We start from the raw sequence: 27021 nt of genomic DNA on the forward strand, positions 1-27021 counted from the left end.
GAACAAAAATGAACATTACTAGAAAATGGACTTTTGGAATTAGAAAGAGGAAGTTCCTCTTGTTGAAACAATAAAGACCATTAGACAATGATGTCCTCAGCCAGTAGTTTCAGGTATTACACTCCCATGCATCTCTGTTTTTCTAGCTCTCTTGGAGCTTTGCAGTAATATAATCTCATGCTATGTTCTCATCAGATCAGGTCGGTATTTTGACAGGAGACCTCCATGGAAATCACTGCTCATGGTAAGGAGAGGAATTAAGTGGCACTCCTCCCTTTCACATTATATTGCAACAATGCTTTAGCATGGTGAAATTCCCTAGACTTTCTTCCAAAAGGCATGTTAGCTCCCAGTATCCCAGTCATAAGCCATAAATTAAATTATGCTATTTTAAATGTTCCCTGTTTAATTGGATACTGTATTGTTCTTTACTTACTGTCCAAAAGCTGTCAGGTAGTGTTGTTTTGTGTGATGACAGCTGACATGTATTCTTCTTAGAGGATGTTGCATTTCAACAGTGAGTGGAATTATATATTTATTAAAATGTGTTTATTTGGATGTAAGCAATAATAGAAAGGAACACTTATCTGAGGCTCTGATTGCCTCTGCCACAAATGCCAGGAACAAAATAAAATGTAATAGCAGCTCCTCATAACATACACAAATCTCCCGCTCCCCCTTAGAGCTAATACTTATTAAGCCCAACCCTGTATGTATCTCTATTGATAGCCTTATAGGTACAGTAGCATATCAAGTAGCATTTGTAAACCACTTCTAGGATTCTTCAGTATGGAAATCACTATATTGACTGTAAATCCAGAAAGCCTCCAATTGCAGCCAATAGTTTTTAGATGCAGATAACTATATACAGAGATACATGTCTAAAAGTGGGGGTTTTGCTTCTTCATAATCTTGGTAATTTCTAGTTACTAACAAACATAATTACCAAGTTGTATGTAAAAATGTGGTAACACCTCTACCCCTATATAACACGACCCAATATAACATGAATTCGATATAACGTGGTAAAGCAGTGCTCCGGGTGGGGGGGGAGGGGGCACCGCGGGGCTGTGCACTCCAGTGGATCAAAGCAAGTTCGATATAACGCGGTTTCACCTATAATGCAGTGAGATTTTTTGGCTCCCGAGGACAGCGTTATATCAGGATAGAGGTGTAATTGAATGCAGATTAGGATACCTAACTATTTTAAGTAGTCCCAGAATATATAAAGTTAGAAATACGGTATAAATACTTAAATAGAAAATGTATACTAACAACTCTTTAAACCAACTATTTCTTAAATTAAATCATATTGTTGGGGCGGGAACAAAATCTAGAAGAGCAGCATCACTGCTTTCTTTAATAATCCAGATCCGACAAAAACAAATCAGCAAAGGAGAGTAGAAAGGTTATATAATGAAATGATGTCTTCGGCCTTCTTTCTCGACAGATTTGCATATTTCAGTGACTGCCTTGACAGTTTTATCCTTCTAACAACTATTTTTAACATTGTAGGTAGTGTAGACTGTAAAATGTAAATCCATCGGATTTCTCTGGTTTTTGCACTAGAGGCCTTAGGTATGATGATTTATCCTTCTGTGTTGCCTTATCATCCCAGTAGGATCAGCAGAGCTTATGCAAATCCCAGTTTGTAGAGAACTGAGAACAAAGTGATCCCATCTATGAACAGTGTTTCTGCTCTTCTGTTTAAAGGTCTGAGTGGAAGTGGAATAAAACCTACTAGATTTCTTTGATTATCCTCACCTGCTTGCTTTAAAAAGAGAAAAATAATTTTCCTGTGTTTTTTATTCCTCAGAGTTTTAAGCCTTACATTTTCAAGTATTATATTCTGTCTCTGTATCACCCTTTCCATGGCAGAGAACACATTACTTGTAAAACATAATTTTAGCATTTTGAAAAATCTAATCTAATGCTTTTTATCCTGAAGAAAGATAATAAAGGTCAGAAACCTTTCACCGGGGCTTTTTAGAGAGTTTCACAAGTGCAAACTCAAGTGGACTAGATTTTTAGAGTGACTCTTCTCTTCTCCCTAGATTTGAATGCAAGATTTAAAAAGCCCTATCCTACTACATTGTGACTTTTTCATCTTAAGAACATAAGTACTTTATAACAAGTGTAATTAAGGTCATTCAATGGCAAGAGATTTTAGGAGTTGTGGGCTCCTAGTCCTATGATTAGGGCCTGGCCAAATTCACAGTCCATTTTGGTCAATTTCATAGTCATAGGATTTTTTAAATAGTCAGTTTCACAGTTTCAGATATTTACATCTGAAATTTCATGGAGTTATTACCATGGGGGTCCTGACCCAAAAGAGGGTTGGGGGGGGGGATTTGCAAGTCTATTGTAGGAGGGTTGCAGTGTTGCCACCCTTACTTCTGCGCAGCTGCTGGTGGAGGAACTGCGGTCAGAACTGGGCAAATGGAGAGCAACAGGCAGCACAGATGCAAGGGTCGCATGGTATGTGTGTGGAGGTCATCATTTTTTGGGGGTGGGCAACCGCCCAGGGCCCCGTAGTCAGGGGAGCACTATGGTACGTACACACACTCACTCAGCCCAATGCCCTTTTCTCCCCCAAGCACTGGGCCTGGAGCAGGGGAGGGGGAGGGCTGGGGGCAAGGGTGTTGGAACCTTTATAGGAGTGGGGGGACACTGATGCTGAAACCCGTGGGGGGGGCACCAGGGGTTGTGCCCCCCCTTTTATCATGGGCATAGTTTGGTGGCAGGGGGTGGCATTGCTCCCCCCCCCTCCAAAAACAAACAAACAAACTATGTGACTAGCAGCTGGAGCCCAGCGCATGGTAGGAGCCATGGCTGCGGAGTCCCCAGCCCTGCCCCTCCCCGGCAGATTTCACTGGGGAGATCAGATTTTACAGACTGTGGCATGTTTTTCACCACCGTGAATTTGCTAGGGCCCTACCTATGATACTTCCTTCACCTCTTTAAATGTGTGCGCAGAAAGGACTTCTCAGATTTACTCCATGTTCCCCTGAGAACAATTTTCAGACTCCATAATTGTTGTGAAAAAATATAACAAGTTGGCTTGTTGACAAACTTCTCATGGAAATATTTTTGTGGCAAATATTTTCATGGAAAAATATTCTCCCATTTTTTCTACCTCTGATTTGCACCATCAGTTATACTTGAAGCAGACACTCTGTTATACCCACTTGACACTAGTGTGACTTGTTTTGAAGTCTCTTGTGTCAGACTGGTGAGTCAAAATGCAGGCTTGCAAGTGAACAGAAAACATGAGACTGGGAAGTATTATAAATGTTATCAAACATCACAAGTCCTCTTTTGTGAAACTCACAACATAGCAAAATATGCTAAATAATGTTCAAATTAACTTGTCTCCATGCTGTCAAAAAAAAAAAAAAAAAAAAAAAAAAAATCCAAAACATCAGACAAAAAGCAGTGGAAACCAGGAATTTATTTTTGTTGTGAAACATTAAAAATGAAATAGAAGAAGGTCCCCAAAGAGAGGCATCCAGCACTGTTTTGTATTGCTCTGGGGGCCATTTATAAATGTCATTTAAGTACTTGTAATTGACAAGTCAGTTACACAGTTTTTGGATTGGGACTGCTAATTTTCCCTTTGTCTTCAGGTAACCAATTTTGACAGATTCACTTTCTTCCTTGTCATTCCATAAAAAACATATTTCAAACCTCAGATCTTTACACAGCTTATTCACATAGCAAGAATACTACTGAATAAAGACTTTGAAGCAAATAATCTTTTAAAATAAATTTAGCTTCACTACAAAAGATACCATCTAACTGGTTTTATGAGACGTCCTCCTAGACTGCTGGCCATTATGTCACAAAGCTCAAATCTAATTCATTTATTTAAATCAGGCCACAGTTGTTCTAGAAAACGTTTATAGCCTGAAATCTCTTCAAAATAGAGATAGGCCTGAACTGCTAACATTCTCAGTTGTGAGGTATCTGGACCTAAACTTTGTACATGGTTCTTGTCTGTAATGGGCTGAACTGTGTCCTAGAGTGGAGCACCACAAACTCTGGAGCGCGGGCCCATCCCTACACCATAATAATTAAGACACCCAATAGAAGCTTTAAAAAGAATGTTCGCTGTCAGAAACAAATAGTGTTATGCATTCAGCATATAATGTGTCTTTCAATTCCCTACATCCTATCATAACATTTGATCACCACCCATGTGAAATTTTGAGGGGAAAAAAGCTCACAATCAGACGGTAACAATCTGCATATGCTGTTAGGTGCAGACTCAGAGTAACATATGTCAGTGTTCTAGGATGAAAAACTTTGCCTTTAAATGAAAAGTGGCTGGGTTCCCTATGGCTTTGTAACAGCAACATTATAAAAAGGATGAATTAATTTGATATCGGCCATATTTGTTTTTTATCATCTCACTGCAAACCAGGTGGAAAACAACATTATAATATTCCTCAGTCCTGCCACAAGAACAGAACTTTCTCCCTGTGTGACAAATGCCTTTCACTATATGCTCCACTGAATGGGGGTGGCTCTCTCTGGAGAGGTCACTGCAGAATGGAAGACTGTTATCATCCTTCCACTCTTTGTACCCAGCAGTCTTTTGCATTCTGGGCTTTGTTTCAAAGACAATTGAACAAAGATAGTGATCAGTGTTTATGCTGCTTGGTGTGAATGGAAACCTTCCCCTTTGCTACCAGGCAGCTACTGTTATCTGGTTTTAAATGTCAGGCACTCTTCAGTGTGCAAAAAAGAGAAAATGAGATAACATTCAGGGAGGCCTAAGTTGGAGCCAAAAGTATGGTATTAGGAGATAGGTGTTCACACCTTCTATGAAGGGATTGAAAAGAAATGCAAAAAGTTACCTAGGGAATACACTTCTCAACATAGCCCTTGCTGTTATATATTGTGGTTGAGTAGCGAAACTATCCTTGAAGTTCAGATAGCCAAGGCTAAACACATACTTATGCTCATACACTCATTTTGTATTCCTACTCCTCTATTTAATTATTGTGGCTGGCTATTTAAATGTTCTATTTAAACACAAAGGAACACCCAGTCCCTGTCTGAAGAATTTACAGTCTAAACAAAGAAGGCAAACAACAATAAGGAATCAAAATGTTATGGTTATGCTAGGTACATATCTTACTTGTTTTTCCTCCATTCTCATTCTCTTCCTCCATCCAGACATCTCTCCCCTTCTTTCTTTCCCTTTTGCAAGGTGTCTCCCCCAATCTGCTTTGCTATTATTGTCCCAATATGCCCTCCCTCCATGGTTCCTGCCCACCCCAAAGCACAGATGAGTTTTAGCATGATTATGAGGTTTGCTGGACAACAGCCAATCAGATAATTTCCCTGATAATCGAAGCTTCTCAAGGTTGTGGGGGGTCCCTGAGTGCACATATGGGTGAACGATACCATCCCAAAGCATTCAAAAATCATGAATAAGGCCTCAGGAAATCATGAAATTGCTTAAAAATCTATTAGTGTTCTTCTTCTTTGTCTTCTGGATTCTGAGCCTTTAGGGTGTACTTGGGTCACATTTTCAAGTTTTCCTCTGCAACTGTGAGGGCTAGGAATAATGAAAGATGAGATTCTCATTGAATCATTTGACTCCAGGAGCTTGAGCTTTAGTAAAAACACCAAATTTTGTGAGATATGTGATAAAATCATAGAATCACAGGACTGGAAGGGACCTCAAGAGGCCATCTGATCCAATCCTCTGCACCCATGGCAGGATTAAATATTATTTAGACCATCACTGACAGGTGTTTGTCTAACCTGCTCTTAAAAATCTCCAGTGATGGAGATTCCACAACTTCCCTAGGCAATTTATTCCACTGCTTAAGTACCCTGACAGTTAAGTACCCTGAAGATTTCTCTAATGTCCAACCTAAACTGACCTTGCTGCAATTTAAGCCCATTGCTTATTGTCCTATCCTCAGAGGTTAAGGGGACTAATTTTCCTCCCTCCTCCTTGTAACAACCTTTTATGTACTTGAAAACTTATCATGTCCCCTCTCAGTCTTCTCTTCTCCATAATAAACAAACCCAATTTTTTCAATCTTCCCTGATAAGTCATGTTTTCCAGACCTTGAATCATTTTTGTTGCTCTTTTCTGGACTTTCTCCAATTTGTCCATATCTTTCCTGAAATGTGGTTCTCAGAACTGGACACAATACCCAGTTGAGGCTTAATCAGCATAGAGTAGATCGGAAGAATTACTTCTCATGTCTTGCTTACAACACTACTGCTAACATCCCAGAATGATTTTTTTTTGCAACATGGTTACACTGTTGACTCATATTTAGCTTGTCATCCACTATGACCCCCAGATTTCTTTCTGCAGTACTGCTTCCTAGCCAGTCCATTTTTTATGTGTGCAACTGATTCTTCCTTTGTCAGCGGAGTACTTTGCATTTGTCCTTAGGCCTTGGCTACACTTGCGAGTTACAGCGCTGTAAAGCCTCCCCCAGCACTGTAACTCACTCCCCGTCCACACTGGCAGGGCACTTACAGCGCTGTATCTCCCTGGGTACACCACTGCAGATACTCCACATCTCCAAGAGGAATAACAGCTGCAGCGAAGTGGCTACGACTCACAGGTGTGAGTGTAAACACTTGCAGCGCTGTACTGATCATCTTGTCAAGTGGCCAATCCTCTCCATTGTTGTGACCGGCTGCAGGAATGCGGAAGTGCCAGTTTCAAAGCTCGTACAACAGAGAAAAAGCAAACATTTTGCTGTTTGCTTTTAGTGAGTGAATGAATGAGCAGGGGGCCGGGAGTTTGGAACTTGCAAAATAAGAGAGCTGACATGCTCCAAAAAGCACTCTCTCTACCCCCACACTCCCTGTCACACCCCACCCCACCCGTTTTGAAAAGCACGTTGCAGCCACATGAATGCTGGGATAGCTGCCCATAATGCACCGCTCCCAACACAGCTGCAAATGTTGCAAGTGTGGCCACGCCACTGCGCTGGCCAGCTGTCAGTGTGGACAGACTGCAGCGCTTTTCCCTACTCAGCTGTACGAAGACAGGTTTACCTCACAGCGCTGTACAGCTGCAAGGGTAGCCAAGGCCTTACTGAATGTCATCCTATTTACTTTAGAGCATTTCTCCAGATCATTTTGAATTTTAATCCTATCCTCTAAAGCACTTACAACCCCTTCCTGTTTGGTATTGTTCGCACACTTTATAAGTGTACTCCCTGTGCCATTATCGAAATAATTGATAAAGATATTGAACAGAAGCAGACCTATAACTCATCTCTGCAGGACCCCACTTGATATGCCCTTCCAGCTTGACTGTGAAACACTGATAAATACTCTCTGGGAATGGTTTTCCAACTAGTTATGCCCCCACCTTATAGTAGCCCCATTTAGGTTGAATTTCCCTAGTTTGTTTATGAGAAGATCATATGAGACAGTATCAAAAGCCTTACATATTCCGCATTCCCCCATCCACAAGGCTTGTTACCCTGTCAAAGAAAGCTATTAAGTTGGTTTGACAGGATTTGTTCTTGACAAATCCATGGTGATTGTCACATAGCACCTTATTGTCTTCTAGCTGTTTGCAAATTGATTGCTTAATTATTTGCTCCATTATTTCCAGGTACTGAAGTTAAGATGACTGGTCTGTAATTTCCCAGGTTGATATTGTTTGACATTTTACAGTTTTTAGTACTGTGCATCATTTATTGCCATTTTCATGCTGAGATTTTTCAAGGTCACCCTGGTTGTCCTTATTTCCCTTTTTATGGATTGGCATTATATTTGCCCTCTTCCATCTTCCATGACCTTTTGAAGATAATCGCTAATGACTCAGATATTTCCTCAGTGGATATTCTCTGAAAGGAATAAAGACATGCAATTGTGAGACTGAAGACTTTGGTGAGAAGTTTGATGAAAATGATGTGATTGCGTGTTTTGCTAATTTTGAAGGCGATGAAGTGGAACTCTCGTATTCCAGGATCTTGGTGTTGAATTCAAAATCAGTAAGGAAGTTCTTGATGGGCGACCACTCTTCCCACATGTTCTCTGCCATAACTGTGCAATTGAATTCAACTTTGGTCAGAAGGATGAACCCTACTTTCCCATATCTGAAGAGTATAGCTTCATTCAGAAGGTTCCATTAGAAGATCAGGTTAGAGGACCAAAGGGACCTGAACAAAAGAAAGACTGTGAAGTGGTAATGATGATTGGCTTGTCTGGAGCTGGGAAGACTACATGGGTTTCCAAACATGCAGCAGAAAACCCTGGAAAATACAATATCCTTGGAACAAATACTATTATGGACAAAATGATGGTTGCAGGTTTTAAGCGGCAGATGGCTGACACTGGAAAACTTAACACACTGTTGCAGAGAGCTCCACAGTGTCTTGGCAAGTGCATTGAGATTGCCGCTCGTAAAAAGCGGAACTTCATTTTGGATCAGACAAATGTGTCTGCAGCTGCGCAGAGGAGAAAAATGTGCCTGTGTTCCCATATTCCAGGATATTTCCTCAGTCAGTTCCTTGAGTATTCTAGGATGTATTTCATGGGGCACTGTTTTCTTGTTACACTTTATGTCTCTCACTCGTTTAATCTCATTTTGTGCCTTCGCCTTTCTACTTTTGTCTCTACGTACTTGCATTATTTGTTTATACTCATCCTTTGTAATGTGACCTAGTTTTCACTTTTTGTAAGACTCTTTTTTAAATTTGAGATCATTGACGATCCCCTGGTTAAGCCAACGTGGTCTGTTGCCATACTTGATATCTTTCCTTTGCAGTGGAATAATTTGCCCTAGTGCCCTTAATAATGTTTCTTTGAAAAACTGCCAACTCTCTTGAACTGTTTTTTCCCCTTTGACTTGCTTCCCATGGGATCTTACCTATCAAGTCCCTGAGTTTGCTAAAGTCTACCTTCTTGAAATCCATTGTCTATACTGTGCTGTTCCCCTCCTACCATTCCTTATAATCATGAACGCTATCATTTCATGATCATTTTCAAATTCTTAACCAATTCCTCCCTATTTGTGAAAATCAAATCCAGAACAGTCTATCTCCTAGTAGCTTTCTCCACCTTCTTAAAAAAACAGTCTCTAATACATTCCAAGAACTTGCTGGATAATCTTTGCCCTGCTGTATTATTTTCCCAACACATGTCTGGGTATAGTGGCGGATTAGCCACTGAGCCAGTGAGGCCCGTGCCCAGGGGCCCCAGCCAATTGGAGCGCCCCAAAAAAATGGATGCCCCCACGCCCTGACCCTCCTCCTCGGCAGGAGAGCTAGGCGGTGGGGAAACCCCAGCACCCAGACCCAGCTGCAGCCCTAGGCATAGGTGTAGTTTGGGGGATGCAGAGCGGGGGCATTTCCCTCCCAAACACAAACGAGGCAAGTGGGGTCACGTGCCACTCCCACCCAGTTTCTGCAAGTGCTGCCCCTATCTCACCCCACAACATGGTTCAGCTCATGGGGAGCAGTATAGAGCAGTTTTTCCCCTGTGCTCCAGGTCCTGCCTCAGCAGTTGGATTCTGCCTTCTGGGTCCTAGTGCCCGCTGTTTCCTCTACAACCATGGGCGGGGGGGAGGGCAGAACAAGGGGGAGTGGGGTGAGGAGAAGAGAAGGGGAGAGGAACGGGGAGGAGATGGGGAAGAGAAGGGGATACAGGAATGGGCAGGGGGAAGCAGTAGTCGAGCATGTGGCATTCCCTAGGCAGCAGCAGGCCTAGGAGGGAGACAACTACAGCAGCACCAGAACAGATCTGTTTCCTGCAGCACTGGCAGCCCAGGTACCACTGTAGGTGGGAGAAGAGAGCCAGTGAACTCCGCTTCAGCATGCATGTGCGTGGGTATGCATGTGCGTGGGTATGCCTTGTCCCCCAGTATAGCAATTAAACTACGCCCATGGCCCTGGGACTGGAGGAGCTCTAGCTCCCAGCTGTGGCCTCTCTCTCCCCGCTGCTGCCCAGGGCTATGGCAGGTGAGGGGGACAGATCTTTTCTGGTTTTGGGGCCATGGGTGGGGAGGAAGAAAGAGCAATGTTGCAGCACCACGGGGGGGGGGGGGGCAGCATGGGGCTGACTGTGTGTGGAATGGTGGGGGGAAGGGCAGAATGGTGTGGGTCTGTGGGTGGGGCCACAGGCGGAATGGGCAGAATGGGGATAGGACTAGAGGTGGAAGAGGTGGAGTGGGAATGGGCGGGAGGAAGCAGGAGTCCAGCATGTGGCCCACTTGTTGTGTGGCCCAGGGCCTCATGACACCTTAATCCACTTCTGCCTGGGTAGGTGAAGTTCCCCATCACCACCAAGTCCCGTTCTTTGGATGATTTTGTTAGTTGTTTTAAAAAAGTCCCATCCATCTCTTCTTCTTGATTAGATGGTCTGTAGTAGACCCCTACCATAACATCACCCTTGTTTTTTCCCCTTTTTATCCTTATCCAGAGACTTTCAGTAAATCTGTCTCCTATTTCCATCTCAATCTCAGTCCAAGTGTATATATTTTATAAGGCATCACCTCCTCCCTTTCTTCCCCCCATCCTTCCCGAGCAAGGTGTACCCTTCTATACCAATATTCCAGTCATGCATATTATCCCACCAATCATGAAAGATGGTGACACTGATGGTTCCACCTGTTCCTATAGTCATTAGGTAGCCAGCAAATTTCTGATTTTAATTGGGACAGGCAACATAACGTTTCAACTGTGATCAAGTATTGCATTTATTTATTATTGCTGTATGTAACTACGGTGGTTATAACAAACCACTTGCGGGAGACGATATTATAAGTATAAATTAAAAGTATTTTAGTTCAAGCATATTTAATATTGCTTGGAATAACACATATAGTAACATTTGCAGTGAAGTTCTAAGAAAATGATTCCGAAGTATCACCACTCTTTATTGCTCAGAATGCGTTAGATATGGTCATAGTGAATTTAAAACATATAGCAAAGAATATTGTGAAACAGATGTTTTTGATTTACTGTTATTTTTCTAGAGATGTATCTTACAGTACAATACCTATTTTAATTTTTGTCTCAACCTTAAACACATATGGCAGTGCAAACATTTATAATTACAGTAGCGCCACGTATTCTGCTCATGCAGGGAGAAAGTCCAGAGAGCAGAGCCTGTTTCAAACAGAATGCACCTAATTGAAATGAACAAGTCCAGCCTTAATTTACGTAATCTTCCAAGAACCAAAGTTAACAGCCCATGGATGTTGCATCCTGAGTAATTGGAATGGGATGAGGTAGTGCAAGGAGAATAAAACAATCATTCTGGCATGGTTTATGTGAGCTTTATATTAAGTTCAATAAGTAGCAATGCATTGAAGCAAAAATATTTTATTCACCAAACAGTTCAGCAAGTAACTTTAAATTTAGCATATCATTTTTTCTCTATGCTGAGCTTTAACTGATCCTTTACTTCTCCAAATTGAATGCTCATCACTTTCTGCAGGTGCTTAACTATGGCCTTAGGAGCCTAAGTTTAGGCCCCGATTTTTAGTCTTTATAACTTCATGGACCAAACACTTCCTCTCAGACCGCCACTGGCCTCCATTCTCCACATTTGTGATTTTTACCTTCTTAACAGGTAACAATATAGAGGGGAAGAAAAAGTTATTTTTTTTTAAAGGGGCTTTCATAAGAGAACAATATGGAAATCTTGTTGAAATATCCTTTTCTTGAAGGCAGGTAAGTCTCTCCATATGATTTAAAAAAAAAAAAACATGTTTATGCCATGGAACTGAGTGATTTATTATGTTATGTAAGAATAAAGCGATTAGGTTATTTTAGACACTTAATTAGCTTATTGCTTTTTCTTTGGTCTCTTAATATCTAATTAAAAAAATTGAACATGTGCTTCTGAAGTGCATTAATTTCATTAATTAAAATGCATGTGCACAAATTTCAACACCTGCCTAGTAAAAGAAACCTCTCAAATGAATGTGAGACCTCTAATTCATCTGAATGACATCTTCACAAGGAAACAATGCCACATTGTTCCTCATAACTCATTTGCTTACAGCCCCAAACATGGTTGGGAATTTGCTCCTAATAATCTATTCAGCTATATTTCTGCTAATAGTACTTAGCCTGCTGTAAGTAGTGGTATGGAATTAGGGTGACCAGATGTCCTGATTTTATAGGGACAGTCTTGATTTTTGGGTCTTTTTCTTCTATAGGCTCCTATTACCCCCCGTCCCATCCCGATTTTTCACACTTGCTGTCTGGTCACCCTATATGGAATTACATCATCCTCAAGAGAAGATGCAAGAGAGCACTGGAGGCTTGGTGTCTCAGGAGGCAAAGTGTCGCTTGGAGCTTCCTTGTGCATGGGAAGTTCACATTCTACAGCCCTTCAATGTTGGCATTATTATCCCCTCCCCCCAGTTCCACATGGATGGCCAGCCTTAGTGGCTGGCATGTAGGTGGATTGGAGTCACCTTCTCCCTGTCCCTCCATGCTTCCTTGGGGCACTGCACTCCCCAAGGACGAAGTCCTGGGATCAGCCCTGCTCTCCCTCTAGTGCAGTCATTCTCAACCTGCAGCCCATGGGCCGCTTGAAGCCCATCAGCACACAGCTGCTGCACATGTGACATCCTCGGGGCCATACAGGTAGTATTGGATGCAGCCCACAATGGTAAACAGATTGAGAACCACTGCTTTAGTACAATTCTGTTTGTTTCTTGGGAGATTCCTTATTCTTTTTTACTTTCTCCTATGGTGCACTGTAAGGGCCAGTCAGAACCAAGCTCATTATCTGTATATTCTTTAACTGTGGAAAAGATATGATTTATTTAATCTCTAACTTTGCTAGAATCTGTTTATTATGACAGTAAATGAAAGTTCTGTATTTGTGCAAACCTGTTGTCCTAAATGACAGTCCCGTCCCCCCCGCCCCACACACACACGTGAAAACTCTGCTTCTTTTATACAGAGAGAGAGAGAGAGAGAGAATTACACACACATACCCCTATGTGTCAAATACACAATGGTTACAATTCCTGTGCCAGGCACTAGATTAAAAAAATGAGTCAGCAGCACACCCTATGGTAATAGCTGATAGATTTAATTAACATCATGACTGGGGTTTTCACATTGTTTTGTAACTTTAGTTCTTTATTGGGCTTTTCACATCATTGTGGGAGTTTGGATACTTGTCAATGGGATTAAGATTTTTCCAACATGTTTCATTTCATGATGTTTCCCAAAAAGCTAAGAGATTAATCCAACCTATACATTAATTTCTTGTTAAGAATTCTGGTAGATTGCAAGCTTTCAAAAATGAATATATAGTAACATGCATTTACTAGAGTTTCTTATAAATTATGCCTCAAAATCCATTACATGCTCTCCTTAAATGGACATAAAAGGGGATTTAACATAAAAGCTCATTTAACAATAACATTAGGTTCTAACTGTTTTATGTGATAATGAAATAAGATGTTTTTTATAGTCACAGTTTCTTCCTGACAGATTAATCAAATTCTCTACATAATATAGACATGGGGTATCCTCTGCACTTGGACACTACTCTTTTGTAGCTTGTTATTTGCAAGTTGCATGAAAGAAAGCTAGGAAAGATATTGGAGATAAATTTTATTTTGAAGAACACAAGTTTACTTCTATTAAAAATTGCTATAATTCTATTTACTTTATTATATTATTATATCAATAGAAAACTACGTTTCCTCCAAAGCAAGTTCTGAAAAGACAGAATGGAGGTGCTAGGTATTAATTAGTGGATATTTGGTAACACCATCTGTTTAGTTGCTACATTGTTTAAAAAAAAAAGTCAAAAGCACAGATTTCTTGGGACTTGCATTGCACAATGGAGTTTGGAGTGATCAAATACATCCTGGTTTACCATTTTCTGATTCTTTTTCATATAAATTAGATAGTTAATGAGTCCCATCAAACTATTCCAAATGGTTAATTTTTTTAGTTATTACACTGTTTACCTTGTCTTATTAGGTAGCTTTCAAGGTTTGCAAATAGAATTATTTGGTGGCAAGCTCCTTATATATGGGAGGATGACATCAGAATCTCAGTTGTTTTATCTCCCTGTGTTGGATGGGAAAAATCTGACCCAAGCTTTTGGACTAGTGTAGAAGAAGAACATGACGAAAGAAAAATTACTACTATACATGCTCGTATTTTAGTACTGCCTCTATGACATCTTTTTTAATCTGTACTTTAATGATAGCTGAAAAACAGAGATTTTTTTTTTAAATTTGCTTCCATATTTCTTCATTGCCAAGTTTTAGCCCAGAGGAAGTTTTTTATGGATGAGTTATAAACCTTTGAAAGAAAGGGGGTTATAATGGAAAGGCTGACAGACCCTTAACTTATAGCAGCACTAGCCATTATAGTGTGCATGTGTGTGTGTGCATAGATTGGTAATGACAGATATTGTACATGATTTTTCCAAAGGGTGACCTTGAAAAATCTCAGCATGAAAATGGCAATAAATGATGCACAGTACTAAAAGCTGTAAAATGTCAAACAATATCTACCTTACCATACCATGCATTTTAATTTGCTAGTACGTCATCTGTACAACTTTCAAACTATTAGCAGTTACAGCAATGCAAACGTTACATTCAGAAGCTGTGAGGACATATGGAGATATATGCTTATTGGTTGTATTAAGGAAAGGAAAGATAACATAGTCTTGTGGTTAAATCACTAGACTGAGAGTCTGGAGATCTGGGTTCCTAACTCTGCCATAGATGTCCTGTGTGACCTTGGGTAGTCAGTTAGGCAGGAGCGCCGCCAGCTTTTCTGCCACTCTAGGCAGCAGAAGGCCCCGCCCCGAAATGCCGCCCCCCACAGAGGCGGCGGAAGGTCCTGCCACCGAAATACCGCCGCGGTCACCGCCCCCCAAATTGTAGTGCCCACCGCCTAGCTCGCCTAATGGGTTGCGCCGGCTCTGCAGTTAGGGTATAATTTTCAAAAGCGCCTAATTGACTTAGGCACTTGTCACTTTTGAAAATGAGACTTAGGCTTCTAAGGGCTTTTGGAAAATTTATCCTTAGTCTCTCTGGGACAGATTTTATGTGCCTAACTGATAATCCCCCTAGGTACCTATCTGCATGTTTAGGCACCTAAATACCTTTAAAAAAAAACTGCATTAGTTCTCCATCTGTTAAATGGGGAAAATAATCCATTCTTTCTCTCACCATTTGTCTGTCATCTGTATTTAGATTGTAAAAACTTTGTGGCAGGGGCTCTCTTTTACTATATGTACATAGAACCTACCAGAACTGAGGCCCAGTTCCAGTAGCTTCAAGATGCTATTGTAATGTAAATAATAATATAGGCATATAGGTGTTTTAGCTGCATTTTTTTTTAAATGGCGGTGAATATGTGAGGCAGATTGTTCCAGAAAGCAATTTATAATTATTTTTTCTAGTCTTATATGTCCTCATTGAGCTTATTGAACTAGTAATTTTGGATTTTTCTGAAACAGGATCCCATGCAGCTGTAATACTGACAGTTGATGAGAAGAAGAAAAATCTAGATAGGAGAGAAAGCTAGGGATGTAAACCTGTAAAGGCTTGATTGAAAAAAAAAATTCAGGATCATTCTGCTGCTATCTATGTATGTAGCTAATAACAGTTTTCTGAAATAATAAGAAATGTGCATTCTGGTATAGCTCGCTGGACAGGATCAAAATATGAATAAAAGATTGTTTTTACCAAAATGCTGCTTAACAATGAATATAAAAAACATATAAGATTTAAGGCTTTATCTGAGCTCTTGCTTTAGAAAATAAGCCCTCAGATAGCAGACAGGGTATATTTAGTGCTTCCAACAGAGGTCTTTCACTCTGCTTGTAGAGCCTTCCTGAGGTGGACAGTGTTAGATGCTCTCTGTGTTGCTAAGCTGATATCAAGAAGTGCAGACACTGAGGGAACAATGTATTAGTTTAAACTAATTCCACTATGCCAGTGCCCTGAAAACTAAGAAGATTAAACTCAGCGTAATCTGGGAATCTTTCTGTAAGGGAAGTTTAAGTTACCATAAACTCTTCAAAATCTTGGGTTTGAGGATGAGTAAGAAGTAAAAATAATTCGAACTAGCTCAAGTTGTAAAACGTATTCTCCCCTACCCCTGTGTACTGTCAAACCCTTTAAAAATGCTTTGGAATGGGAAGAAATTTGTTAGTGAAAATGGCATCAAAAAGAGCTGCACTACTGTATACCTCTTTTGGTTGTTTAACATATTTCATTAGATTAGAGTGGAGTCGCATCATAGGCGCATTTAACGTACGCGATTTTAACTATACGCGCTCGGCAAAACAAAAACAAAAAAGAGAAAAATAACAATTTAAATACTGTACCTGTAGTGTGGGCGATTCCGCCCACCATTCCACTCAATGAGCGTTTGACTATACGTGATTTTCGCGTTATGCGCTGACTTCAGAACCTAACCCCTGCGTAAGATGCGACTCCCCTGGAGTGACTGGGAAGTCTCTGAGATGCAAACACACACAGACTGTGGCATGGGAGCAGAAGATTTTCTTTTACGTATGCTTGTGGAGTACAGCTGGGCTGTCTGGTGGCTATACTGATTCACTAAATCTAGGTACTGCAGTCTCTGTGCTTTACCAGCATCCAACAGAAGTGAGGGAGTGGATGCAGGTAATTTGATTATGGCTTAACCCAAATGAAACAGAAATCATGGCAATAGGTCTAGAGAGGAATCTAGAGGAATAGGCAGGGTTGTAAGCATGCCTACTGTCAGAGTTTTTTGTATGGCCCTTGTCAAATAGTTTGAAATTTGAAGTGTCATGTTGGATCCAGTTGCTCATCTTCCATATGCAGATAGCAGCTGTGGCACCTAGTACAATTTTCAATTTAAAGTTAGCCTGGAGGTTGTGAGCAGTCCTTCTGATGCAGCTCTTGTCACTATGATTCACACCGCTAGAACCTTATGGTTAGATTACTGTCATTTAACCTTAATTGAGCTCCCCTTGGATACTACTCATCTAATGTAAAATGTGGAGTCATGCTTCATGACTGAGGTGATCCATGGGGAGTTACATAACAGTAGGGGTGAAATCCTGGTCCCACTGAAGTCAATGGGTGTTTGGCCTTTGACTTCAGCGTGGCCGGGTTTTCACCTTGAATTTCTGTGATCTGGGGTGACTGCTTGGAACACTTCTGGGTGCTGTGCAGAGTGCTGTCATGATCTGTGAGGGCAAGTTATTTGGGAAATCACTTTTCTTCCCATGTCCCAAAAGTGATAGTTGAAATCTGTTTTATTCTCACTGTCACTTTTGGGGACAACACTTTCCAGGGGTGGCAGCAGGGCATTCTTGGGGAAGGGCCTACAGCTTCTAAAAACTGGTCCATCTGGGAATGCATTAGAGTTTAGGGGCCAGGTTTTTAAAGGTATTTAGGCATGTAAAGTTCCAGATAGGGGCCTAGTTGGATTTTCCAAAGCCCCTCGATGCCTAAATCCCATTGAAATCTGTCAGGTTGTCAAAGAAAAAAAGGAGTTCAGACACAAATGAAATCTAGATGTAAACAGAATCATTGTAGATTGTTTCCTCTTGCTCCTTGTTTGCAAAGCAATTAGATAAATAATTAACCTCTTGCTCTTTAAAATCAATTAAGAGGTGGCAGCGTCTGTTCCCCCAAATCAATGATTTTGATATGAAGCACTCTTGTTGTATTTCCAGACTTTGCAGCAGTTCTAGACGTGGTTGGTGTGACGGATATGGCAATATCCTGAAAAATCTTTGGGAAATATTACTGAATTAAGTTTAAGTATCTTTGGAGTCCATTGTATTAAATGCAAATGTTGTGGCCTTGGGTGATCAATGGATCATATTGAATAATGTGGCAGACAAGAATAACATTTTGGGACAAAACCTGTGACGTGTATTTCCTGGGAAATATCTAGAATAAGATGAATGCAAATCCCCCCCTTGCCTCCACTTATGCAAAAACCCAGTCCTTTGAAGCTAGGGCCTGAAGAGAAGGTGACTGCCTGCTGATGACCTGTTCCCAGGGTTCCAAGATCAAAGGCCCGAACTCTATAAAGGAGACTCATGGGTGTGCCTGTTCAGAGCTAGAAGCTGTTATAAGCTTATAGCCACAGAAAAACCCCTTGGGGTTTGAAGGACTGACCACCTGCCTGAGCCCTTGTTGGAGTTGAGGGTGATCAAGCTTATTCACATGGATGTAGGTTCTTTAATTGTTTTTAATATGTTTTTTTCTGTAATGCTTTCACAATAAGAGCTGTGTGGAATCTTCTACCAATAACACTGTTGGTAGCCTTTGAAGCAGTAGCGTAGCTGGGGGGGAGCGGGGCAGCGGCCGCTCCCCCACTGAGCACAAGTGGCACCTTGTCAATTTCTTGGCGTCTTTGTACTCACCTGGGGGAGTGATTAAAAAAAAGGCGCCACCTGCTGCGGTGCTTTTATTTTACTCACCTGGCGGCACTTCGGCAGCGGGACCTTCACTCGTTGCCGAAGACTCGGAGTGCCACTGGGTGAGTAAAAGCGCCGCAGCGGGTGGCCCCCTTTTTTTAATCGCTCCCCCTGTTCCCTCCACCTGGCTATGCTACTGCTTTGAAAAGAAAGCAAAGCAAGCCTGCTTAGGCAGTCTGATTTTCTGGGGAACTCACAGCGTAGGCAGGAAAGTGCGGAGCCTGGAAAAACTCCAGTCAGAAAGAAGAGAGATGCGTGTTTGCACCCAGGAGAGGTGACATCTGAGGACCCTGGAACCTGGAGCGGATGCCCAAGCTAGATCATGGAAATTGTCCTGAACTGTGATTGTTGAAAAATAGAATTTCTAGCCTGCAGGCAATTCCAACATTTCAAAATTTCTGATCATACTGAATGAGGATGAAAAGTCAAATATATTGTGGAATGGAAATTTTGAAATTTGTCAATTCGGAAATGTTGAAATGACTTTATTGAAACATTTAATTTTGAGAATGTTGAAACATAACACCAAATGCAGTGGCGGGGTTTACTAGTTAGGGAATACAACAAATTCATGCAAGAGCCTTTTTGCGCTAAATCTTTAGTACTGTTATGTGATAAATTACATTATATTACATAATTGCATAACAGAATAATTATACATTAGTAATGATGTGCTTGGTGAAAAATCATGTTTTGGAAAGCTTCCTTTGCACTAAACAAAAGTTGCACTAGCAGTTGTGCTAGACACCTCAGAAGTTTTCTAACACTGTGGAGATATTTCCTATTGCAAGTATCGCAAAAATACCGTAGTGTCTGAGCTATCGCTCTGAAGCAATTACTAGTAAATATTGACCTTTTAATGGCAACCAAAGAAAGCAGAAGCCAATGAAAAGTCTTCTGTTAACTTCAATGGGTTTTGATCCAATCCAAATTTATTTTATTTCCCAGGACACCTCCACTTCATACATAAGTGCCACAATGACGGTTTTAGTAAGCAATATCTCTTTTGGAATAATGGTACTCCACGGGTGGTGATAATTTCTGTGCGCACAACTGAAGTAGAACACTGCTACTGATGCAGAGGCACTGGGAGAAATAAAAAACTGTCTTTACTAATGCGGGCGTACTATTAAAGACTCCTTTTGCTGCTGTTCTTTCTCACTGTAGGTGCATTCTACCTGCAACATGACCGCCTCCTCTGGAGTGATAGCAGGTTGAAATTCTGGTTCCTCTCTTAGTTTCTAGACTGCTGACATTCTACTGCAATTTCATTTGCCAACCTGCAGTCAGTAGCCAGGAAATGGGTGGGGGTGGGGGAGATTGTGCTATTTCATCTTACTTCAGTCAAACAATGTGTTTGTAAGTTTCATTAAACTCATTCAGATATAGATTCCCACAATAGGAGTATGTTTTAAAACAAACATTTAAGAGAAAAAAGTGACTTCTCATGTAACTAATGCTTCAGTGAAAATTTCTCTTTTTTCTTCCATGATTTATACCTGAGACTGCTTTAATAAGTGCCATGAATAAGCAGCTAGGTAATATTCTTGGCTCTCACAGACTTTTACCATATCCATCCCAGATTATCATTTGAACCACATAAAATATTCTACTCAAAATGTTGTTTCAATATATTTTAATAATGAAAAACAAAATTATTTCATTCCTAAGTGATATTCTTAAGAAGCCAGGCTTAGAAAATTTTATTTCCATTGTCCATCATAAGCATTTGTCTATGCATGGCATATCAGTGACTTCTTTGGTGCATTTCCCAAGTTCACATGGTCCCAAATGCACATTACATATTCCATAACTTCTTAATGAGCCATCCATAAGAGATTGCCCTGGTAATAGCATTTTCCATTTGTTTAGGGTGGCAGTGGGAATTGTTTATCCATTAAAAAAAAACATATTAATCTCTTATTTATTTATTTATTTATTTATTTATTTATTTGCATGTTTGTTCTTGTGGAACCAAAGTTAACATTAAAGCAAAATGTATTGGGAAGATTCTTATCTTTCTTGCTTTATCATTGAATAATAAACCCTAAAACTCAGAATCAAAACACCAACTACATTTTTTTTTTGTTGCTTACAAAAATTTCAAATGGAACAGAAAATTTTAACTGTATTTTAAATGGACAATAAGCATTACGGGCGAGTCTCATCTTACGCGGGGGTTCTGTTCCGCAGTTAGCACGTAAAGCGAAAACTGCGTATAGTCAAAATTACATTGAGTTGAATGGCGGGCGAAATTGCCCGCACTACAGGTACAGTATTAAAATTGTTATTTTTCCCTTCTTTTTTTGTTTTTGCCGACCGTGTAAAGCTGAAATCGCGCATGTTAAATGCGCGTAAGATGCGACAGACCTGTATTTCCATTGCCACTTATACTAACATCTTTAATGATAGTACATTTTTTTGATAATAGTATGGATATGACAAGTAATTCCATTGAAACCCTTTTGTAATGTAACAATTAATTAATGTACAATTATCACAAACTACTACTATATTCTGGTGTTTACTACTATATGCTTCATGTAGCATTCTCTTCCTGTTTCCCAGTGGACCCAGGTAAAAAAGGCACAGCATGAAGGAAGTTTTTGTGGACAGAAGTGTTCATAATGCATTTACTTGCTTTGCCATTTCACCAAATTGCCAAATAATCTGTTTTTAAATCATTTTATGATTGCTAGAGCTTCTTCTCTGAATTTATATTGTATTTAGAACTCAGAACTGTTATCATCTAAGTGGGAGTCATGTCTTGTTCTGATGCTCTGTTCCAAGATCAGATAGTGTGGGTATGGGGTAGGATGTCAGGTTAACATAACAGTATTCTTTTGCTGCCTCAGGGCCTGATCTAGAGGCCATTGAAGTCAGTGGGAGTCTTTCTATTGATTTCAGTGGTTCTTGATAGACCCTTTCTCGCATGTTCTCCCATGTTCTTCTTACACAAGCTATAGAGATAATTAACAACTTCAGATTGCTCATTCTTTTTCCAAACTGCAGTTTCCAAACAATACCATAAAATAAACATAATTATGACATTGGATCAACTCTAAATGTAACTATTTCCTTTTGTTTTCCTCCTCATTAATTTCCTTAAGGGTTGGGCTAAATTCTAAGTTATAGCCATATGGAAAACTAATATAATGAACAAGACCGTGAACTTCATTGCATGTAGGCCAATGGTTCTCAAACTTTTGTATTGGTAACCCCTTTCCCATAGCAAGCCTCTGAGTGTGAGCCCCCATATAAATTAAAATACTTTTTTATATATTTAACACCATTATAAATGCTGGAGGCAAAGCAGGGTTTGGGGTGGAGGCTGATAGCTCGCAACCCTGCATGTAATAACCTCATAACCCCCTGAGGGGTCTGGACCCCCAGTTGAGAACCCCTGTAGCCAGTTTAATCATAAATTTATGTCCATCCCTTTAATTTGAGCAAATAGCAAAATGGGGTAAAATGTATCCCCAGCAATTTAATTCCTAGAAGTGAAATCCCACTTACACTTAACATTGTAAGAAAGTGGCTTTATCTGTGGGACATGGAGGAAAGCTTGGTTTCAATTCTAGAACGATCTGAAGTTTACCTAAATATACATGGTGATAGCTAGATCCTCGGGCGATGGGGCCTTAAAAAGGCTAGTCAAGTTATTCTCCAAAAAGTTGGTTGTGTTTATTCATAAACTCTTCATCATATGCACTGTAAACAGAGAGAGTGAAAGCTCAGTGTTAGCAATGTTTCACTCCAAATAGTCATAAAGGGAGAGAGCCTAAAAAGTACCACAGAGCCAATTTTTGTTTATATTTTCTCATCTTAGGAACCTCTCTCTGAAATTGTCAAAGGAGGTGGAACAAGGAGAAGCAAGATGTCCTCGTGTCAGCCAGGTGGCCAGCAGTCCTGCTGTGGAGTGGCCTTTTGCAGGCCTGGAAGAAGGTGGAGGAATGGAATCTTTACCCTTCCGACTGATGATGCAGGACTGCACAGCTGTAAAGACGTTACTGCTGAAAATGAAGAGGGTTCTTCAAGAGGTAATGGTTTAATCATTTGTAAGATGAATGGTTGCCAATACTAATAGGCTAGGTAGTGGAGAGGAGTTTAGGGAAATGTTGAGCAGCACAGAATAGAGTGCCCAGAATGTCTTAAAAACATGGAAACTACTCTTATGTAGACTCCCAGCATGGCTTTTGGCTGTCCCAATGCCTCAGGCAGCTTTGCAAATCCCAGCCCAGGTGCTCAGTGGACTAGATGTGAGCTAGACTGTGAGTCAGAGTCACAAAAAAAGTCTATATTATCCAGTTTTGCGTCATCCTTTGCATGTCTTGTTTTAGTTTGTATTTTACACTTTGAACCTGTAGCGGTAGCTAACTATGCCCTGGTACGCCAAAGGGTGTGCTATATACCAACATATACAGTGAGCCGACTCTGTGGGTGCTTCAGGGCTCAAGAACCCCTGGGAAAAAAAATAGGGGATGCTAGGTCAGAACCCACCAGCCACAGCTGTTCAATGGGGCCACTGATTAGCTGTTCGGTGGGCTTGAGGTGCTCGGAGTGTGGGGGCATGGAGAGGAGGTGGAGTGGGAGCAGGAAGAGATGGAGCTAGAGCAAGGCCTCAGGGAGGGGTGGAGTGGGGGCAGGAAGAGGCAAGGTGAAGGTGGGGCCTTGGGAGAAGGGGCTGAACACCCACCGGGAAAATTACAAGTCAGCCCCGGTGCTAGCATGGACCCTGTGTCTGCCAACTCTGGCACCCTTATAGACAGACTAAGACATCTCTTGAGCCTCTTCTTTGTTAATTGTGTAATTTGGACTGGATAAGCCAAATTGTATTCTGGTCCTCCCACAAGATACAGTATTTTTTGTCTCTTAGACAGTCATTCATCACATGCTTAACAATATTAACGGTCAAATCCAAGTAATACTGATTTGTAAATAATATAGAGAAGAGAGAGAGACAAAAACAAATACAAACATTGGAAGTTCTACTCTTGTGAGACTGATTGAGTATAGGCTCCGAGTATTAATTGCAAAGGGTAACTGTTGGTAGCTTTGGTTATTAGATGACAGGTGACATTTGGAAATTTCTCAGTCCATGCAGAGCTTTCCAGAACTGTTACTTGTGCTACCTACTTATATTTGCATGTCTCTTGATAGGGTGTCAGTAAGTGATGGTGAGATCTCCATGTACAATCAACTCCTTATAGGTCTTTGGAAACCAAGTTTCAAGCCAACATTAGCAAATTCAGACATGTGAGCTGTTAAATTAGGATGCAAATATACATATGGCCAACTTTTACACTGTCACTGTGTTACTATAACGTTGTATAAGCCTTGTCCATGTTTAGAAAAGTAATAATCTTTTTGTTATTTTACCTGTATGGTTCCTAGCACGATGGGGTCCCAAAACCTGACTGAGATATCTATGTGCTATTGTAATGCAAATTATTATTAATATACCGTTATAAATATAATAATAATAGTAATTAATAATAACGTTAATGCAGGGAGTATTTCACATACAGATTTCTCTTCAACTGGTATAACCTTTTATGTCTTCAAAAGATATGCCTACCCCTTGGGATTGTTTGAGTAATTGTAATTGTCTCTTGTAATTAGGTTTATTAGCATTTTAATTATTTCTCACCTCAGGAAGAGTCCTTTAATGTTTTTACATAGTGAATTATCATATTTCCTTTAGACATAAGCTTAAGCCTACTATCATTTTTATACACAGTTATACTGTATTCTACTACAAGTTATGAGTAAAAAAATAATCACAAAATTATCTCAGCAAAAGATAAGGTACAACTTCAAGATAGCTCCTGCTAATTCCCACTGATGGGTATAGCACCTCCTAGGTTACTGTACTCCCTTTGGATAACTAATCTTATTAATCTTAGTTTTTCCTCCTGTTTGTTCCTGTCCCCCACCCCTCTTTATTCCATAACTTTAAATTTCCAAGTCTCATTGCTTCTTAACACAATCTTGTTCACTTAATCTTCCTGATCTCCTTTCCCACCTCTTGAAATCAAAGTGTCCTTCTGCACATGCCTTTCTCAAATTTTTTTATTAAATATATAGGCTGCAAATGTGCTATGGCTCTCCTATCTTCTCAGAACTGTGAGTAAGGGGATAAATCCCAGTAGCAGAACAGGCAGTTCAGTACCAGGATTGCGCAGACTCCTGGATGGTTGGGGGAAAAGGGGAGCACTGTAGAGAAAATCAGAAGAAAAAAAAAGTCTACCTATATATGCTTTCTAACATTTTTTGAAAGCTAGGAATATATGTAATATATATTTATAAACACATAATGGGTGTGGAGTAATATCAATAGTGTCACATAAAGTGACTTTTTAATGTGAATATACATACCGTACCTTTTTTCTGAAGATAAACTAATTTGTATCATTTATATATCACAAGGTTGCTTCTGTTTTCAAGGTCTACTTATTTTTGTTCTCTTGATGTAGGATGTTACAATAACCATGCTGTTGGATTATTTCCTGGCATTTTTTTTTTGTTATTAATGATCTTAGCAAAACTCTTATAACTTTTCTTTTAATCTGCAGTCGTTAAACCATACGTTAGGGTTTCTGTATAATGGATTGCTTGATTAAGCATTGTTGTCATACTGCACTAATTTATATGGAATATGTGGGCTCAAAGGTGTTAACATAATTGAGACATTGTCCAACATTAAACAATTTTAAACAAGGTTCGGGTTTGGTATACAAACACCTCAACCTGCTTAATACCATAACAAATACACTATGAAAAAACCTTTTAACCTTTTATTAAAGATATTGAAAAAAAGGAAAAGAGTTAAAGCATTTGACACGTAAAATATTAATTGAGGCTTTCATTTTAACCACATCCCTTGTTCCATTTCCCTTTCGCTGTTTTTTTTAGAAGGAGCCCCCTCCCCTGGTTTGAGAGTGTTTTAGATGTTATCAAAGATGGTAATAACTGTCCTTTTGAATAAAAGAGAAGTTAAGTGAGATGGACTGGAGCTACTGCTGTTAAAATCTGATCCCATTTCCTACAAGACAAAGCAAGACAAACACGCAAAATGGAATAACAAAGATAGAAAATGCAGCTTTTGTCATTGGTGTTGACTTTCACTTGCAATCTCACTGCTGGAGAAACACCGGCATCAGCCACTGTGAGACCTGGCAAACTTGTACCAGCATCAGGCTGATTAGGGCACTGCGTTTAGCTGCCTCTTTCTGGTCATCGGCTTACAGCAGTATTGCAAAATATATAATCTTGGCTGGCTAAGCCAGATTCTTATTAGACAGAAGAAACAAAGGAAAGAGAAGAAATAAGGTGCAGAAGAAAAAGGACACAGCAGGGAAAGGATAGGGTGTGGGGGACAAAATCTTACATCCCTGGAGGTGGTTGGGATTCAGCCAGAGCTGGGGAAGGTGGATGTGTCAGCTGGGTTCCTCTCTCTAGCCTGGACTGGTCAGGATATTTTTAGGATCGAGATGAAGGGGGTAAGGGTTCCAGGGGGGTGGCAGCCACGATCCTGAAGCTCACTCCACTGGCCAATTTTTCTCCCAAAGTCTTTTTATTTAGGGACCCCAAAAGGGAGTGATGGGTGGAATAGTCCATCTCTTCCTTATATTGTCCACCAATTAGGCCTAGTTTCCAGCACAGCAATTTTGATTCATGGATTTCTGGTTTCACACTATTCTTGTTAACCAAGCATGATCTTAAGACAGTCTTTCAGTTAAATCAGCAAGCCTCTTTGTTTGGACTAATTCAGTCTCTCTTTCTCGCTTTTTCACCTTTTCCCATCAACATTTCTTTTTATAGGTTATTGTGACATCTTATGAACTTACACTCACTTTTTACAGTTGAGCTCACAATTAGGCTAAATTTGTATGGCCAGTTATCGTAACAGCACATACGCACATAACCCATTGAAGCTATTAGTGAAATACTCCATGGGGAAAAAAAAAATCCATCAAATTTGTCAGATGCAGTACTGAAGTATCTGAGTATTTTTTAAAGGAGCATATTGTGAATTTTAAAAACAATTTTTGTGAAGCAAGTACTGTACTCTCCTGCAGTTAAATGCAATTTCTCTCGCTTTCAGCAAGAGTCTCTATAAAGCAGAGTCATTAGAAAACAATGTTCAATTAAAAGAGGTAATGCAGCAAAAGTTAAATCCAAATTCCTTATAAGGGAAATTCAAGCCACCCAAAATTTGGTTTCTGGCAGTTTTGCCAGGTGCAAACTGAAATATTATATGTTTCATTATAAACCCGCATGTTTTACAAGTCTCTTAATTCAATTTAATAATAAAAAGAAGAGGTTGGCTTCAATCTACAAGAAAAACACACCAATAACTCATCTGTAAAGGGTGGTGGTGTTCCTATTTTGCAGCTGAAGTAATCCATAGCAGAAGAAATGACACAGAAAGTGTATTCGTATTTATTGAACAACAAGTGAATTCAGTTAAAATATTAGACACGTTATTCAATATAATGGTGGTTCTTAAGCACTGAGCACTATTCCCAAGGAACAGTTTCATTATAATCCACCAAAGTGTTATACTGGCCGGAACAATATGGTATTTTCCTGTTG

The 27021-nt window shown here is 40.1% G+C and overlaps 1 protein-coding gene and 1 long non-coding RNA gene across 11 annotated transcripts in view; one reads left to right on the forward strand and one right to left on the reverse strand.

Annotated features, from left to right (window-relative positions):
- CCSER1 (coiled-coil serine rich protein 1) overlaps window positions 1–27021 on the forward strand; it is a 1155725-nt gene that overhangs the window by 488968 nt on the left and 639736 nt on the right. For all 6 annotated transcript variants that reach the window (XR_008445082.1, XM_054029822.1, XM_054029821.1 and 3 more), the window contains exon 6: window positions 22253–22463. Coding sequence is in view for 5 of the 6 variants with exons in the window: in XM_054029822.1 (XP_053885797.1) it covers window positions 22253–22463 (211 nt within the window). In the remaining variant the exon portion in view is untranslated. The remainder of the gene's footprint in view (window positions 1–22252; window positions 22464–27021) is intronic.
- LOC128838048 (uncharacterized) overlaps window positions 1–27021 on the reverse strand; it is a 69519-nt gene that overhangs the window by 18299 nt on the left and 24199 nt on the right. Inside the window, exon 2 of one of the 5 annotated variants that reach the window (XR_008445086.1) lies at window positions 22022–22134. The exons of the other annotated variants lie outside the window; for them this stretch is intronic. This is a non-coding gene — a long non-coding RNA (uncharacterized LOC128838048). The remainder of the gene's footprint in view (window positions 1–22021; window positions 22135–27021) is intronic. 5 annotated transcript variants of the gene reach the window in all.

This window comes from Malaclemys terrapin, chromosome 5, assembly GCF_027887155.1.
Source record: "Malaclemys terrapin pileata isolate rMalTer1 chromosome 5, rMalTer1.hap1, whole genome shotgun sequence".
NCBI classification, from domain to species: Eukaryota; Metazoa; Chordata; order Testudines; family Emydidae; genus Malaclemys; species Malaclemys terrapin.